We start from the raw sequence: 18655 nt of genomic DNA, 5'->3' as shown, positions 1-18655 counted from the left end.
CTGTAGAGCTCCGAGACAGGATTGTGTCAAGGCACAGATCTGGGGAAGGATACCAAAACATTTCTGCAGCATTGAAGGTCCACAAGAACACAGTGGTCTCCATCATCCTTAAATGGAAGACGTTTAGAACCAAGACTCTTCCTAGAGCTGGCCACCCGGCCAAACTGAGCAATCGGGAGAGAAGGGCCTTGGTCAGGGTGACCAAGAACCCGATGGTCACTCTGACAGAGCTCAAGAGTTCCTCTGTGAAGATGGGAGAACTTTCCAGACGGACAACCATCTCTGCAGCACTCCACCAATCAGGCCTTTATGGTAGAGTGGCCAGACGGAAGGCACTCCTCAGTAAAAGGCCCATGACAGTACGCTTGGAGTTTGTCAAAAGGCACCTAAAGGACTCAGACCATGAGAAACAAGATTGTCTGGTCTGATGAAACAAAAATTGAACTCTTTGGCCTGGATGCCAAGCGTCATGTCAGGATAGAGGGAAAGATGAATGGAGCAATGTACAGAGAGATCCTTGATAAAAACCTGCTCTAGAGTGCTCAGGACCTCAAACTGGGGCGAAGGTTCACCTTCTAACAGGACAACGACCCTACGCACACAGCCAAGACAACGCAGGAGTGGCTTTGGGACAAGTCTCTGAAAGTCCTTGAGTGGCCCAGCCAGAGCCCGGACTCGAACATCTCTGGTGAGACCTGAAAATAGCTGTGCAGCGATGCTCCCCATCCAACCTGACAGAGCTTGAGAGGATCTGCAGAGAAGAATCGGAGAAACGCCCCAAATACAGGTTGTAGCATCATACCCAAGAAGACTCAAGGCTGTAATCGCTGCCAAAGGTGCTTCAAAAAAATACTGAGCAAAGCATCTGAATACTTGTGTAAATGTGAAATTTAAAATGTTTTGTTATTTATAAATTTGCAAAAAATTCAAAAAAACTGATTTTGCTTTGTCATTATGGGGTATTGTCTGTAGATTGATGAAAACAAATCCCTTTTAAAATAAGGTTGTAACATAACAACACGTGTAAAAAGTCAAGGGGTCTGAATACTTTTCAAATGCACTGTACCTGCATTCTTCCTCTCCAGTCTGGCTTCCATGTTGCTCATCTTCACCACGATGGTTCCCGGGTTGTGCACCATGTTTCTCAGCTGCTTCAGGTCATCCCAGATGTCAGCGGTGGTGGTGATGATCTGACTGCTAGTGCTTGTGGGTTGTGTCTGTAGCTTCAATCTCTTGGCTTTCAATCAAACTCTCTGCCCCCTCCACACTCTCCCTGAGCCCATGCCCCAGAAAAACACCCCTCAAACACACACGACTACAAAATGTAGTCAGGCAATGTAGGAGAAATGTAACGTGTTTGTGACGTAACAGGAGAGAAATATAACATGTTGAACTAAAAATCATTTTAAGGTGACGCAGGGAAAAGGTGTGAGAGAACTGAACCTGTATGTGGATACCCCTTCAAATAGGTGGATTCGGCTATTTCAGCCCCACCCGTTGCTGACGGGTGTATCAAATCGAGCAGGCGGCCAAGCAATCTCCATAGACAAACATTAGCAGTAGAATAGCCTTACTGAAGAGCTCAGTGACTTTCAACGAATCAAATGAAATGTTATTGTTCACATACACATGGTTAGCAGATGTTAATGCGAGTGTAGCGAAATGTCTGTGCTTCTAGTTCCGACAGTGCATTAATATCTAACAAGTAATCTAACAATTCCCCAACAACTACCCGATACACAAATCTAAAGGGGTGAATGAGAATATGTACATACAAATATATGGATGAACAATGGCCGAGCGGCATAGGCATGGTGCAATACATGGTATAAAATACAGTATATACTGTACATATGATATGAGTAATGTAAGATATGTAAACATTATTAAAGTGGCATTATTTAAAGTGCCATTGTTTAAAGTGACTAGTGATCCATTTGTTAGTGGCCAGTGATTGGGTCTCCATGTAGGCAGGAGCCTCTCTGAGTTAGTGATGGCTGTTTAACAGTCTGATGGCCTAGAGATAGAAGCTGTTTTTTAGTCTCTCAGTCCCAGCTTTGATGCACCCGTACTGACCTCGCCTTATGCATGGTAACAGTGTGAACAGGCAGTGGCTCGGGTGGTTGATGTCCTTGATGATCTTTTTGGCCTTCCTGTGACATCGTGTCATGTAGGTGTCATGGAGGGCAAGTAGTTTGCCCCCCGGTGATGCGTTGTGCAAACCGCACCACCCTCTGGAGAGCCTTGCGGTTGAGGGCGGTACAGTTGCCGTACCAGGCTGTGATACAGCCCGATAGGATGCTCTCGATTGTGCATCTGTAAAAGTGTGTCAGGTTTTTGGGTGACAAGCCAAATTTCTTCAGCCTCCTGAGGTTGAAGAGGAGCTGTTTGTCTGTGATGTGTAAGCCGAGGAACTTAACACTTTCCACCTTCTCCACTGCTGTCCCTTTGATGTGGATAGGGGGGTGCTCCCTCTGCTGTTTCCTGAAGTCCACAATCATCTCCTTTGTTTTGTTGATGTTGAGTGAGAGGTTGTTTTCCTGACACCACACTCCGAGGTGCCCTCACCTCCTCCCTGTAGGCTGTCTTGTTTTTGTTGGTCATCAAGCCCACTACTGTTGTCTGAAATTTGATGATTGAGTTGGAGGCATGCATGGCCACACAGTCATGGGTAAACAGGGAGTACAGGAGGGGGCTGAGCATGCACCCTTGTGGGGCTCCAGTGTTGAGGGTCAGCGAAGTGGAGATGTTGTTTCCTACCTTCACCACCTGGGGGCGACCCATCAGAAAGTCCAGGACCCAATTGCACAGGGTGGGGTTGAGACCCAGGGCCTCCAGCTTGATAATGAGCTTGGAGGGTACTATGGTGTTGAATGTTGAGCTGTAGTCAATGAACAGCATTCTTACATAGGTATTCCTCTTGTCCAGATGGGATAGGGCAGTGTGCAGTCTGATGACGATTGCATTGTCTGTGGATCTGTTGGGGTGGTATGCAAACTGAAGTGGGTCTAGGGTGGCCGGTAAGATGGAGGTGATATTCCTTGACTAGTCTCTCAGAGCACTTCATGATGACAGAAGTGAGTGCTACGGGGAGGTAGTCATTTAGTTCAGTTATCTTTGCCTAATGGGTACAGGAACAATGGCGGCCATCTCGAAGCATGTGGGGACAGCAGACTGGGATAGGGAGCCATTGAATATGTCCGTAAACACACCAGCCAGCTGGTCTGCGCATGCTCTGAGGACACGGCTAGGGATGTCGTCTGAGCCAGCAGCCCTGCGAGGGTTAACACATTTAAATGTTTTACTCACGTCGGCCACGGAGAAGGGAGGATGCAGTCCTTGTTAGCGGGCCGCGACGGTGGCACTGTATTATCCTCAAATGATGACTCCTTGCTGTCCCCAGTCCACCTGGCCGTGCTGCTGCTCCAGTTTCAACTGTTATGCCTGCGGCTATGGAACCCTGACCTGTTCACCGGACGTGCTACCTGTCCCAGACCTGCTGTTTTCAACTCTCTAGAGATCGCAGGAGCGGTAGAGATACTCTTAATGATCGGCTATGAAAAGCCAACTGACATTTACTCCTGAGGTGCTGACTTGCTGCACCCTCGACAACTACTGTGATTATTATTATTTGACCATGCTGGTCATTTATGAACATTTGAACATCTTGGCCATGTTCTGTTATAATCTCCACCCGGCACAGCCAGAAGAGGACTGGCCACCCCTTGTAGCCTGGTTCCTCTCTAGGTTTCTTCCTAGGTTTTGGCCTTTCTAGGGAGTTTTTCCTAGCCACCGTGCTTCTACACCTGCATTGCTTGCTGTTTGGAGTTTTAGGCTGGGTTTCTGTACAGCACTTTGAGATATCAGCTGATGTAAGAAGGGCTATATAAATAATTTTGATTTGATTTGAAAGCTGGTAAAGAAGGTGTTAAGTTTGTCTGGAAGCGTGACATCGGTGTCCGTGACATGGCTGGTTTTCTTTTTGTAATCCGTGATTTCGTGTCTGAGCCGTTGAATTGCGACTCCACTTTGTCCCTGTACGGGCATTTTGCTTGTTTGATTGCCTTGCGGAGGTATAGCTACACTGTTTATATTCAGCCATATTCCAAGACCCCTTTCCATGGTTAAATGCGGTGGTTCGTGCTTTCAGTTTTCTGTGAATGCCGCCATCCATCCACGATTTCTGGTTAGGGTAGGTTTTAATAGTCACAGTGGGTACAAAATCTCCAATGCACTTCCTTGTTATGATTACACCATGAGTCGTAAATCATGAAGCATACACCCACGCCCTTCCTCTTCCCAGAGAGGTTTTTATCTCTGTCAGCGCGATGTATGGAGAAGCTCGGTGGCTGAACCGATTCCAACAACATATCCCGAGAGAACCATGTTTCTGTGAAACAGAGAATGTTACAATCTCTGATGTCTCTCTGGATGGAAACCCTTGCTCGAATTTCATCTACCTTGTTCTCAAGAGACTGGACATTGGTGAATAGTATAATCGGGAGCGGTGGGCGATGTGCATGTCTACAGAGCCTGACCAGGAGGCCACTCCGTCTGCCCCTTCTACAGTGTAGTTGTTTTGGGTCGGCTTCTGGGATTAGATCCATTGTCCTGGGTGGTAGTCCAAACAGAGGATCTGCTTCGGGAAAGTCGTATTCCTGGTCGTAATGTTGGTAAGTTGACGTCGCTCTTATATCCAATTGTTCTTCCTGGCTGGAACGTAAGAGTTCCTCGGGTAACAATGTAAGAAATAATACATTAAAAAACAAAATACTGAATAGTTTCCTAAGGACTCAAAATGAGGCGACCATCTCTGTCGGCGCGATCTTGCTAAACATGGTACCTTCATAGGATGCCACCTTTCCAACAAGTCAGTTCGTCAAATTTCTGCCCTGCTAGAGCTGCCCGTGAATTGTAAGGGCTGTTATTGTGAAATGGAAACTTCTAGGAGCAACAACGGCTCAGCTGCGAAGTGGTAGGTCACACAAGCTCACAGAACCGGACCGACAAGTGCTGAAGCGCGTAAAGATCGTCTGTCCTCGGTTGCAACACTCACTACCGAGTTCCAAACTGCCTCTGGAAGCAACCCCAGCACAAAAACTGTTCGTCGGGAGCTTCTTGAAATGTGTTTCCATAGCCCGAGCAAGCCTAAGATCACCATGTGCAATGCCAAGCGTCGGCTGGAGTGGTGTAAAGCTTGCTGCCATTGGACTCTGGAGCAGTAGAAATGTGTTCTCTGGACTGATGAATCACGCTTCACCATCTGGCAGTCCGATGGACGAATCTGGGTTTGGCGGATGCCAGGAGAAAGCTACCTGCACAAATGCATAGTGCCAACTGTAAAGTTTGGTGGAGGAGGAATAATGGTCTGGGTCTGTTTTTCCATCGTTCGGGCTAGACCCCTTAGTTCCAGTGAAGGGAAATCTTAACACTACAGCATACAATGACATTCTAGACGATTCTGGGCTTCCAACTTTCTGGCAACAGTTTGGGGAAGGACCTTTCCTGTTTTTAGCATGACAATGCCCCTGTGCATAAAGCAAGGTCTATACAGAAATGTTTTGTCGAGATCTGTGTGGAAGAACTTGACTGGCCTGCACAGAGCCCTGACCTCAACCCCATTGAACACCTTTAGGATATATTGGAACACTGACTGTGAGCCAAGCATTATCACCCAACATCAGTGCCCGGCCTCACTAATGCTCTTGCGACTGAGTGGAAGCCATTTCCCGCAGCAATGGTCTAACATCTAGTGGAAAGCCTTCCCAGAAGAGTGGAGAAGCTGTTATAGCAGCAAAGGGGAGGGACCTACTCCATATTAACACCCATGATTTGTAATGAGATGTTTGACAAGCAGGTGTCCACATACTTTTGGTCATGTAGTGTATATAGTGGAAGGTCTCCATCTCCATAAAACGTGTAGAACTTCTCCATAGGAATATATTTACTTAAAGAGATGCTCCTGTACTTTGGTGAAATCATTTTTAAACCTCCCACTTTGGGCTGGATGTATTCAATGGAAAGGGGGATACCTAGTCAGTTGTCCAACTGAATATATTCAATAAATCCCTAGATTGATGTGACCTTTCTTGAAGCTGTGTTGCACCACTTCCCTATATTTCCCCCTACATGGGCCAGCCTCCTGGCAATGCAAGTTCTTGCCAATGAGCTTCAGCCTTTCATATTTGAGCTAGCAAGAGGCCTGCCCAGCGTTATCCAATGATGTCGCAGGGCGGGCCCAACGGCTAAGTGGCCACAGCAGAGAAAGGGTGTATTCTATTATTATCAACTGGCGAGGCACCGGTATATGGCCCCTTATATCATTGGGCGACAGCGGGGAAGGAGGAGCACCCTTCTCAATGGAACAGTAATCTGCTCTGTCATTTTGTCGACAAGGCAGCATGGTGCATCTCTTTTCGATAAACGAAATGTTAGAATTTTCCAAAAATGTCTCATTGGGAAGGCACTGGGCTTAGAAAAGTGCACCTGGCTCAAACCCGGGAGGCAGCGCGGTTCCAAATAGAAGGCAATCAACTTCCAGCGGATGCAAAACACACCTACATGGGCGCCCGGGCGAGATTAATCAAGAGAGCAATGACGTGGTGCACATACAGTTGAAGTCGGAAGTTTACATACACCTTAGCCAAATACATTTAAACTCAGTTTTTAACAATTCCTGACATTTAATCCTAGTAAAAATTCCCTGTTTTAGGTCAGTTAGGATCACCACTTAATTTTAAGACTGTGAAATGTCAGAATAATAGTAGAGAGAATGATTTATTTCAGCTTTTGTTTCCTTTATCACATTCCCATCGGGTCAGAAGTTTACATACACTCAATGAGTATTTGGTAGCATTGCCTTTAAATTGCTTAACTTGGGTCAAACGTTTCGGGTAGCCTTCCACAAGTTTCCCACAATAAGTTGGGTGAATTTTGGCCCATTCCTCCTGACAGAGCTGGTATAACTGAGTCAGGTTTGTAGGACTCCTTGCTCGCACATGCTTTTCAAATCTGCCTACAAATGTTCTATAGCATTGAGGTCAGGGCTTTGTGATGGCCACTCCAATGCCTTGACTTTGTTGTCCTCAAGCCATTTTGCCACAACTTTGGAAGTATGCTTGGGGTCATTGTCCATTTGGAAGACCCATTTGCGACCAAGCTTTAACTTGACTGATGTCTTGAGATGTTGCTTCAATATTTCCACATAATGTTCCATCCTCATGATGCCATCTATTTTGTGAAATGCACCAGTCCCTCCTGCAGCAAAGAACCCCCACAACATGATGCTACCACCCCCGTGCTTCACGGTTGGGATGGTGTTCTTCAGCTTGCAAGCGTCCCCCTTTTTCCTCCAAACATAACAATGGTCATTATGGCCAAACAGTTCTATTTTTGTTTCATCTGACCAGAAGAAATTTCTCCAAAAAGTATGATCTTTGTCCCCATGTGCAGTTGCAAACCATAGTCTGTTTTTGGAGCAGTGGCTTCTTCCTTGCTGAGCGGCATTTCAGGTTATGTCGATATAGGACTCGTTTTACTGTGGATATAGATACTTTTGTACCCGTTTCCTCCAGTATCTTCACAAGGTCCTTTGCTGTTGTTCTGGGATGATTTGTACTTTTCACACCAAAGTACGTTCATCTCTAGGAGCCAGACCGCGTCTCCTTCCTGAGTGGTATGATGGCTGCTTGGTCCCATGGTGTTAATACTTGTGTAATATTGTTTGCACAGATGAACGTGGTACCTTCAGGCATTTGGAAATTGCTCCCAAGGATGAACCAGACTTGTGGAGGTCTACCATTTTTCCCCCTGGGGTCCTGGCTGATTTCTTTTGATTTTCCCATGATGTCAAGTAAAGAGGCACTGAGTTTGAAGGTAGGCCTTGAAATACATCCACAGGTACACCTCCAATTGACTCAAATGATGTCAATTAGCCTATCGGAAGCTTCTAAATCCATGCAATGTTCTGGAATTTTCCAAGCTATTTAAAGGCACAGTCAACTTAGTGTATGTAAACTTCTGACCCACTGGAATTGTGATACAGTGAATTATAAGTGAAATAATCTGTCTGTAAACAATTGTTGGAAAATTTACTTGTGTCATGCACAAAGTAGATGTTCTAACCGACTTGCCAAAACTATAGTTTGTTAACAAGAAATTTGTGGAGTGGTTGAAAAATGATTTTTAATGACTCCAACCTAAGTGTATGTAAACTTCCGACTTCAACTGTACCTGCACATGTGATGGACCATTGTTGGGTCATGAGTGCTACTTTCAGAACTACTGGCAAAAAAAGTACAGGGGAATCTCTTTAATAACACATACTGCTAACATAAGAAACTTAACTGATAAGTTTCAAACTTTTCTAGTCCAATAAACACCTTGCTTCACTTTAACAAGTTTAACTTTATTTTTTCAAAAGGTATATCATTTCAAATACAAACTATAAGGTTACTTGATTTTCTGATCCAGATAGGGAATAGCCAGAATACTCATACATTGCATCTCTTGAGTTTTTATACAAAATACATCTCATTACGGTATACAGAGCTCCAAAAGTACTAGGACAGTGACATTTTTGGTCATTTTGGCTCTGCACTTTGGATTTCAAATGATACAATGACTATGAGATTAAAGTGTAGACTGTCAGCTTTAATGGAGGGTATTTTCATCCAACATTTAGAAAGTGCAGCACCTTTTGTATATAGTCCTCCCCATTTTAGGGGACCAAAAGTATTGGGACAAATTCACTTATCTGTATTAGCATTAATGTAGAAGTGTTTAGAAACATATTATATGCTTATTTACAATACAAGTGACCCCAAAACTACACAATACATTCTTTACCATACATTTCTATTGGGAACAAAATCATCAGAAACAACCAAAACAAACAGCAAATGCATCCAACAAGGTTGTAGAGTCACAAGCTTGATGTCATCATACTTTGTACTACTTTAATACCCATAAGTGAATTTGTCCCAACTCTTTTGGTCCCCTAAAATGGGGGGGGGGGACTATGTACAAAAAGTGCTGTAATTTCTAAACATGTCACCCGTCTGCACTTTAACATTGTCACTGTCCAAATACTTTTGGGGCTCACTATCTCATTAAGGCCATAACACTGAACACAAGTACAGACACTTGGGGATAGTGTGTGAACACTGAGGCTGTTCAAGCGAGCCTCCTCACTGTCATTGACAGCCACCCCGTTTCTATTGGTGACACTCCCGTAACCATTATCAGTGACACTTCCGTTGCCATTGATGAAAGCCCCCTTGCCATTGCCAACCATGGCGTTGTCATCCCACTAACCACCATCCCATTTTCATTGACAACCGCCGTCACCTGTCCCCCGCAAGGGGACCCTAGACAAGGCCTTCAGATCCTGGGGAAAGGGTAGGGATGGAAATGGGGCGGTGGGGTGTGGAACCTCTAGAATGCCCCCCCTCCTTGCCCTCTCCCCTCTCCTCTCTGTTGGCCCGGAGGATCAGGGCGGCGTGGCAGTCTAGACACACCCTGTTCACCTTGTTGCCATCGTACTCTAGAGTTACTTTGTTGTCTGAACACCTCCAACACACCACCTGACAAACAGGTGGAGACACAGGAAGTCATGGTCATATCTGTCTGTTTATGTTAGAAAGAATGGAAGTAAACGGAGCGTGAATGCCATTTCAACTAATCATAACCGTAGCCCAGCCTTAGGTAAAGTGAATGTGTGCATCTGTGTGTGTTTATGCCCATGTACCCATGTGTGTGTTAACTCACACAGCCACAGGCTCTGCAGTGGTGTCTCCATCGGGTGAGGGCGTTGAAGGGTTCGCTACACTTCATACACATGGTCACCTCACTGTCCCTGATCCATCGAGGGGCACGCCGACCCAGCTCCTCCGTCTGTTCACACACACAAAATCAGTTTGTCTCGCCAAGTTGTTTTTCGACCCGTACATGCAAGAGGATCTCAAATGAGTTGCTTCTCCTTCCCCTTTGCTAAATGATCCGTTTCCCGCCACACCCATTTGCCTGTGATTTATCCCTCTATATGAATACAGCGAGCATACTGTACAGATGGAGAAACACACACAAAAGAATGGAAGAAAACATTCTATCGGTCTCTGTTTTGCACAAAAATAAGGGATCCTTACAGATACCTCTACTTCTTTAGAAGCTGACTTAAAAGTCTCATTCTTCTGCCGGAAAACATCAATGGTGTCCTGAAAAGCCTGAAAGTACAAGGCACGTCAGACCATGTGTACTCTCCCTATATACTCATTATGTGCTATTGGTCATTTAAACGGGTTTCAAAATATGACAAAGCACTGTTACCTTTATCCAGTCCTCTTCGTCTTGTTCAGAGCTAGAAAGACCACGCCACATGTTAACATTGATACAAAATATATACATCCATCCAAGACCTTCAGGTGAGTTATATTATTGTGACCCCCCCCCCCCCCCTCCCTCCCCTCCCCTTACCTGGCCTGTAGGTCCAGGGTCCTCTCCAGGGTCCTCTCTTTGCCAGATACCTGGAAGGTGTGGGGGTGGTGTTCATTGGTGGTGCGCTGCACCGTCATGCCCTCGACGTCAATCCGTGTCCTCACGGTGAACCGCTGCCCCCCCAGGCTGAACCGAGGAGTGCAGCACAGCAGCATGTTGTTTAACTGGATGGACAGCACGGGGAGGGAGAGGTAAGAAAGACATGAGGGTTTTAAGTATGCGCCACAAGAGTCTCCTGAATGCCCCGTTAATGCAGGAGTGTCAAACTCATTCCACGGAGGGCAGAATGTCTGCAGGTTTTTGTTTTTTTCCTTTCAATTAAGACCTAGACAACCAGGTGAGGGAGTTCCTTACTAATTGGTGACCTTAATTCATCAAGCACAAGGGTGGAGCGAAAAGCCGATCTCCGTGGAATGAGTTTGACATGTGTGGGTTAAATGGATGTTCAGTGGTTCCTAGTCAGTGAAGTGCAAGATTCTGATGAAATAGATGATTTAATTTCAAATTATACATAGCAGAAAATCATGTCTGTTCTACACTATACATTTCTAGAGCAACATGATGTAATGTTGCCTCCTCCTAAACGCCATAAGGTCTCCATTGGGAAAGAGGTGGTCTGACCTCAATGGGACTTCCTGGTCAAATAAAGGTTAAAATACTGTGAGCTGGTCTAACCAGGAAGAGGTATCTCTCCATGGCGGAGTGCCTGGCAGGCAGCATCAGGATGCGTCCCTCCCGGATGAACTCATTGGAGGGGTTCATCACGTCCTCCTCCTCCCCCCCCAACATCTCGAAGATCTCCAGCAGCTTCTTCAGATTCTCCTAGAGGACAACACAGCAGAGCGGAGGATGTTAGACAACAAAGCAGATCACAAACTTCTGTTCCAACCGATTGCAAAATAACAAAGTACCGGATGGTAACAGTAGTAACATTTTACTCACTATGCCTAAAGAGAAATGGTCTCTAGATATACTGTACTGACAATTGTTATCTGCAGTGAGTAGAGGATTAGCATATTAGTTCTGCACGTACTGATTGGCGGATGGCGCTGTTGGAGTGCGTTGCTGCCATGGAGATGACCTGCAGAGACTCTGAAGGCAGACAAAGAGAACACCACCTTTTTTCATTTTTTTAGGATAGCAAAACCACAAAACCTAATCTATTATGGTTTCTGTGACAGTTCCTCAGACTTGTAGTCACTGTGATGACACTGCGTGAGTCTTCGCTTGCGATGAGGACTACCTGATCTCTGTTACAGTAAGAGTGAGGCCAGCCTTTGTGGATCTACTGTATGTTGGACTATGTCTATGCTACAGTAAGGCAGGTGTCAACTCACTCTCTGCATGACTGTGGTCCGAGTCATCATCAGGCAGTCTCTTGAGGTAGTCTCTCAGCAGCATCTCATAACGAGGTAGTCTCTGGACCGGCTCCAACATGTGGTGCTGCAGGGTCAGACTACCACACACCTCCTGACTCTGGAAGATAACAGCAAATCAACAACAGGGCAAGACCGACTAAATGTTTCCACCACTGCAAAGTCAGCAGCTATTGATTTCCATTGGGTGAATGGTGCTATGAAGATGAAGAGAATGAATAAAGATATTCAGGTAAAGTGTGAACAGAGATTTACTCGGTGTCCCTGCCCGGCCAACGTACCTGTATATCCTGTATGACGTTCCTGAATGGTGCGGACCTCTCCGTCCAGACTCTAAGCAGCTCCATGGCGTGGTCGAAGCTCATCACGTACTCAGCATACATCCTGAGGAAGGGAGCATGCTGCTGCATGACATCACCCAGACGAGGGCTCACAGACCTGTGTGGTCAAGGGTCGGAGATCAAAGGTCAAAAAAATGATTATTTAATCACTGTTTAGATAGGATGCTAGCGATTTAAAGTAGGAATGTTAAAACCACTGTGGTCTTTGTGAGACTAGACGAATTACATAAAATATAACCGTATTTTCATTTAATAACAAGGTTCCAATCCAATCACGTCCTTCAGTTCCATTGTAAATAATTACTTCATGTACTTCAATTGCAACATCATCTCTTTGGGTTGTCTCACCATTGGCCCATGTGCGTCTCCAGGTCTGGCAGTAGGAACTGGCTGTGGAAGGTGTGGATGGAGGAGATGTTGGAGAAGATGGTCCTCACCACATCTACAGGGAACAAGCCTTTACCAGCCTCCTGAGTCAGCCGTGCATAGAACACCTGCACACACACACACGCAGTGTTAAAACACTGCTAATTAATACATACCGATCAAGTCATGTGGCGATAACCACAGTGGATGAACAGAAACAGTGAAGTTGACAGTGACACACTGACCTGGTCTAGCAGGTGAAGGCGAGCAACGTAGGCCCTCTCTGTGAGCAGAAGCTCGTTGGCAATCTTATACAGCTTCTGTTCAGTGGAGTCCTGCACCCTCACCTCCTCACTCCCTCTCTCCATCTTCTTCTCATCTGTAGAGCTCTCCTGAAGCTTGGCCTCCTCAGTCCCAGTCTCAGTTCTGTGAGAGGGGGACAGGTCCACGTTGAGCCCTGTATCCACCTTCCCTCCGTCTCCTACATGGCCATCGACCAGTACAGCGTCCCTCATCAGGTCCAAACCATTCATATTTATGGGAGAGATTTCCCTCGCTCTGCCCTCCCTATGAGCCACTACTACTGCCCTGTCTGGACTGTGTCTGTGAGCATCCAGTCCTGTGTGAGAGCTGTCGGTAGACCCACTGTCTGGGTCTCTAGGCTGGTCCAGGCTTATAGAGGTGGTGGTATGTGTTGGGCTGCTGTTAGCTGATCTGAGCACAGACTGGTTTTCCTCAAGGTGAATGAGGTCAGGCAGGCTGCAGGGTGATCCTGCCATGTGTCCATGTCTCTTCATCCTGGCCCCAGGGCTTCTCAGCTGGTTCAGCCTGGATCCGGCTCCCTTCCCTGTGGACTGAGATCCTAGTTTGGAGCGCTTTCCTGGGCTGTGGACACGTAGTCCCTTTCCTGGGCTCTGGGTCCCTTTTGGTACCCCCTTCACTTGGCTGTGGCTTGGCCTGGTCCCATGACACTTTCCTGGGCTGTGGACCGTTAGCCCCCTAGCTCGGGGTCCTGATCCCTTCCCTGTGAGTAGAGCTCCTTCTGGCCCCTTGGCAGGGCTCTCCCCAGGGCTCTGGAGATGGGCAGGTTTAGGAGACACTGGAGACAGGGAGGGAGAAGCTGAGTAAGGGATCTATCCCAGCCTGGTTCCAGAACAAAAGTATAAAACTCAACATGTAAAGTGTTCGTCCCATGTTTCATGAGCTGAAATAAGCAATTGACTAATTACTTCATATGAACTGTAACTCAGTAAAATCTTAGAAATTGCTGCAAGTTGCATTTATATTTTTGTTCAGTGTATTTGTGCTGTCTTGTTAACTCCTATTGGCATGACAATGACCATAGAATTTGGCAAAACAGCACAAACAGATTTAGGACCAGGCTACAGTTATCTTGCAGTACAGTCTACTGGGCATTTGTAGTGGTATTTTAACACTGCATTTTAAACCAACCACACTCCCCTCAGTCCCCGTACTGTGCTTTGAGTAGGGGTTTCTTAGCAGGGCTCTTTCCATTGACCTCCTCTCCAATTGTGGTAATGGTGCTCCCACAGCTACAGTACTATACACAGAGCCACATGTACTGCTGCTCAGTACTGAGGGAGAGCGAGAGATCTAGTTAGAGTGAGAATGGACACCTGCCATAGTGACATACAGTAAGGATATGAGGAAGTTAACATACTTTGAACAGTCCATTCTCTGATGGCATACTTATTAGGCCGTCATTGTAAATTAGAATTTGGTCTTAACTGACTTGCCTTGTTAAATAAAGGTTCAATTTAAATGAATCTGTAATCGACACCCCTGTGACTTATTGGTTGGAGGGGTAATCTGTGTTTGCTACATCCATTTTTGGGGTTTTGAGATTGGTGATGTGTGCCCATTGATTCTTGAAATGTAACTTGCAGATGCCTCATGAGCTTGGTTCAACCGTCTTAACCAGACGGAACCCAAAATGGAAGCTTGTTTTGCCCCGTTGTTTGTGAACAATGTACTTGCAAACAAACACTGTAGCCTCAAAAAAATGGTTACAACTATATAGTTTTGGTCTAGTGGATGGTCAGTCTTTGCATCCATAGCGTGGTCTATGAATGTGAGAGTGGTTGTATTTCTCCACCCCGATTCTCCAGCGGTTTACAGGAACATTAGCACGGTGGCTGCTTTGTTGCTGTTTGAATTGCAGATTGCCCATTTAACAGTTCCATCAATAACTCAGAGTATTTGGTTAGCATCTTACACAGGTTGAATCTTCAACCTTTTATTTGAATTGTTTTTCACCCTTCTGACCTAGGACCTACCGTCTCCATCTTATTACTGGGGGAAATAACAAAACGTGAGACTATTGTCCAGTGAGGAGATGTTGATGAGAAATACAGTTGTCCACAAACTGTACATCAGCATCCGAGGGACAGTAAATCACTGTAACATATTATACCAGTCAGCTGTGCTCAGTCAATGCCTTGGCAGACATCACAGACACTATGTTATGGCTTCAGAACTACATAGACTAGGTCTAGAGAGCCACAGGCAGAATCCAGTCAGATTTGTGCAGGTGAAAGAAGGAGATTACAGTGTAGCTCAACTTCAGTAATCCGAAGATGACTGAAGTTGACAACAATTTGCACACAAACACACAATACCCAGAACATTGTTAACAAACAAAACTAGTGTTGTTATGTTGTCAGGACACAGCCTCCAGGGCATGCCAGTGGTAGATTAGCATAACCAGTGAAACTACTGACATGTTCCTCTTCTGCCTTAGACATGGCTGAGTTCACCCACTTCAATGCACATGAGTCACACAAAAAAAAAAAGTTTAGGGTAATTCAACCACTAATAATACATTGCCTGAGTAGTTTACAATTAGAGAATAACACAGTGGATTATTTTGTAAAGAATAGGCGCTAATAGCTGTGGCCATGACTGAAAGCACTCAGCTAGAAGGACTACATAGGAGACACTGGGGCCGTGACTACTGTGCAGAGTTGACCAGACAGTTCCTACAGCATTAGTTCGGGCTCTCCAATGACATGTAAACCTCGTCCATGTCAACACACCACAGTTTGCCTCGCTCTGGTCAGAATGTCTATCTAAAGATAAATTAGCTGTGGGCATCTTCACCGTTTCCTCAACATATGACTTCGGGTCAGGAGCCACAGAAGATCCATCTCCACTATTCTGCTCAAAATGAGTTAAATCCAGCATAACATGCATTACAAAAAAACACAGACATCTTGGGCTATAGTAGGATACATTTGAAATCTGTGCAGTGAGTTATATTTGCGCTGACGCGCTCACTCAACGTTTCCAAACACAACTGCCGTTTGAGAAGGCTGACCTTCAGTCTCCCACGGTATTCCCTTCGACTTTCTCCTCACCGCCGTCCGCCTAAACTCCTCCGTCTCACGCGGAGTGGTCTTCACACTCTCCCCCAGGTCACCGTCAAACATGGTAATATGATTTATAAAAATAACTTTTATACCACTTATTGTTCCCTTGAGCGTGAATAATGATCGGATTCGAGGCGCGTAGTCCACGAACGCCGGAGGGCTTTACGCTGGTAATTACCGAGCTGCTCCTTCAACAAAAAACGTAAATAAGCGTACCACATTCCAAAAGTCCAATACCGATTTCCACATGCCATGAATCTCCATCAGTGGAATTGAATCCTGATAGATCTTAACAATGGCACAAAACCGCCCCCGTTTTATAAACCCTCCGCCCCCCTGTGAGCCTTTGGTAGAGGAAACTCCCAAGACTGTAGGCCATTTTCCTAAAGGTGTTGATGGTAAAGTTTTACAAAAAGATACACAAATGTTTAGCAGTCCCCTATAAGATTAGGGGGAATTTATTGTATTTTGAAATGTAGGATTTACATGGTTTAATATGCAATAAAAATGATTTGAAGATACCATACATTTATATATTGCTGTCTGAATGTTTTTTTATTGAGGTGTCGAGTAATGTTGAAATTGTGCAAACCACGTTCAGTGCTTCATCTTTGTGCCCCGTCTACTAAACACTCCATGTCTAGGAAAAGTAGCTAGTAACATTCATCATTTTCTCCATAGCTTACCGTATGTCCAGTTGGCCTATGTACAACTTCAATGGTCTTTGAACCATCTGATAAGTTTAAAGAAAACTTCATACACATGAGCAATACATATTGGTGGGGAAAATAGACAGAGCGAACCAGTGTTACAACATACAGAATACTCCTGATATCCTCATGATTGAGGAGACATTGTGACTGCTAACTGCGTCATCCGCTAAACAGATGCGGGAGACGAATGTCGTTTGAACGCGTTCAATTGTGAAACTGACTAGATATCCCCTTTCCCTTACTCTCGCCCTTGGGCTCCAACGCCAGTTTGCTCTCCCAAACTAATGCCTAGGGTTTTAGCTCTGTGGGTTAATACAGTCTCTGGCTGGTTACACAAAACCCCTCCCCTCTCCTTCATCTGCTTCGTGTGATGTCTGAGAAGCCTAGTGCGATCTTTGGCAGTTTGTTACATGGTTTCCAGTTGCAATAGATGTAGGGAATGGAGCAGATAGGACAGCATTCACCAGAATAACACAAAAGGATGACAAAACCCAACGTTTTTGAAACCTTACTGTAGTTAGCAACCACAGGTCTGGTCAGAGATCCTGTAGAAACAGAATGTTCAGTCTAAAGCGAGGTTGAGGTGTGTGAATTCATCCCATTGCCACGCCTCTGAACTGTGACTGGACGTGTTATATAGATGGTTAAAAGTAGCTGGGTGGTGGTTTGAGAAAAGCTCCAAATTGGTATTTCTAGGTTAGCATACATAGCATCATGGTTGAATACAGTACAGCATAAACTGCCAACTACCTCTACTATTACTACAACTACAGTGCTACTAGTACTACTATTCTATAGCGAAATCTGTCTACACGCCGATCCAGCATGGTTACTTCCATATACAGGATGTAGAAAACAAGAGGCAATCTTGGATAGAGATCTACTTTCAACATCATTATTTAACCCAGTGGTGTTAACAGTCGATCACAACTAGTATTGGAATGCATTGGTCAGTTTGTGCTTGTAAATCAGGAGGTTGATTGAGGCCTTCAGAGAAACAGGTTGACCAAAAGCACATTCCAAATGGCACCCTATTCCCTATGTAGTGCACTACTTTGGGGATTATTGGTGTCATTTGGGACGCAAGTGCTGTTTCAACATAGATACTGTAGAACCAAGGAAGGATGATAACGGTACAAACACTGTCAGCTTTTACAATGTTTGGAAATCTCTTATCCTGTAAAACACATTCAAAGTGCAATAGAAACATTTATATATACACACCGTAGGGTGCGTGCGAGCAAAGTGCATTTTAAAGAAATTCCATAGAATATAAAAAACAAGCTACGATCTTGGTGAGGGGTGGGGACAAGCAATGAATCCAATCCAAAAAGAGCAGAAAAATGACTCAAACAATCTGGGTTTGCGAAAGCTAATACCTTTTACATGCATTTCAAATACACAGTTATGGCTTTGCCCTCTGCCACCTTGGCGTTCACTACATACTGTATGGTACCATTAATGATTGTACAGCTAGCTATACATTCAGCAAAAACCCAACAGTTGTCCACCTCTTGAACCCAACAAAATGATCATCACTGGTCGTAACATAAAAGTATGTTTCAACAACCCCCAAAACACCATAGACAAATACATGATGAATAATGACTAATAGCTAGCGTGGTAGTAAAGATGGCTGCATGTCGCTCTTTTCTCCCACAGACCCTCAGTCAGACAGTCTCTTATAAGTCTTTGTGAGTGTCGTCCTTCTCTTCCAGTGAGAGGCACTGCTCTGGCTCTGCCCTGCAGAGTCCTGTGATGGGGTCAGCGTGTCGTAGTCCCAGGGTTATAGAGGACCAGGGGGACAAGGCGGCTGGGCGAGCCAAAGGAGAGGCACTCGTGGAGGGCTGCTGCTGTAGCTGCTCAGGGGGCAGTGAGCTCGGTACTCCCGGATAGCCGACACAATGCTACGTCTGGGAGGAGCATGACCAGAGACAACCAGAAGACAAGAGGAAGAGGAGAGGAGATAACAGGAG

At 45.4% G+C, this 18655-nt stretch overlaps 2 protein-coding genes across 3 annotated transcripts in view; both read right to left on the bottom strand.

Moving 5' to 3' along the window:
- Positions 1-8445: 8445 nt before the first annotated feature.
- On the bottom strand, positions 8446-16245 carry LOC129865396 (FYVE, RhoGEF and PH domain-containing protein 4-like). Its single transcript, XM_055938167.1, has 12 exons — positions 15915-16245; positions 12823-13676; positions 12560-12705; positions 12152-12308; positions 11832-11970; positions 11528-11586; positions 11170-11316; positions 10474-10658; positions 10327-10357; positions 10152-10223; positions 9769-9894; positions 8446-9584 (listed from the first exon to the last, which is right to left on the bottom strand). Exons 1-12 carry the CDS (start codon positions 16024-16026, stop codon positions 9369-9371), a joined length of 2244 nt encoding a protein of 747 aa, XP_055794142.1. The 5' UTR covers positions 16027-16245; the 3' UTR covers positions 8446-9368.
- Positions 16246-16393: 148 nt separating this feature from the next.
- LOC129865394 (protein bicaudal D homolog 1-like) overlaps positions 16394-18655 on the bottom strand; it is a 32546-nt gene continuing 30284 nt past the window's right edge. The window contains exon 10 of one of the 2 annotated variants that reach the window (XM_055938164.1): positions 16394-18592. In XM_055938164.1, coding sequence (XP_055794139.1) covers positions 18466-18592 — 127 coding nt within the window. In that variant the 3' untranslated portion in view covers positions 16394-18465. The remainder of the gene's footprint in view (positions 18593-18655) is intronic. The other variant, XM_055938166.1, reaches the window with a different exon arrangement.

The sequence above is a fragment of the Salvelinus fontinalis genome, chromosome 11, assembly GCF_029448725.1.
Source record: "Salvelinus fontinalis isolate EN_2023a chromosome 11, ASM2944872v1, whole genome shotgun sequence".
Lineage (NCBI taxonomy): Eukaryota > Metazoa > Chordata > Actinopteri > Salmoniformes > Salmonidae > Salvelinus > Salvelinus fontinalis.
The sequence above is the reverse complement of the archived record's forward strand: the minus strand, read 5'-3'. Positions and strand labels throughout refer to the sequence as shown.

Excerpts from the sequence above, each read along its gene's own strand:
- LOC129865396 (XM_055938167.1), bottom strand. The coding sequence starts at position 16,026 with ATGTTTGACGGTGACCTGGGGGAGAGTGTGAAGACCACTCCGCGTGAG. Across the intron at positions 12,309-12,559 it reads GAGACGCACATGGGCCAATG|GTCTGTGAGCCCTCGTCTGG; the intron begins GTGAGACAACCC and ends TTGACCACACAG. Across the intron at positions 9,585-9,768 it reads ACTGCAGAGCCTGTGGCTGT|GTGGTGTGTTGGAGGTGTTC; the intron begins GTGAGTTAACAC and ends CCTGTTTGTCAG.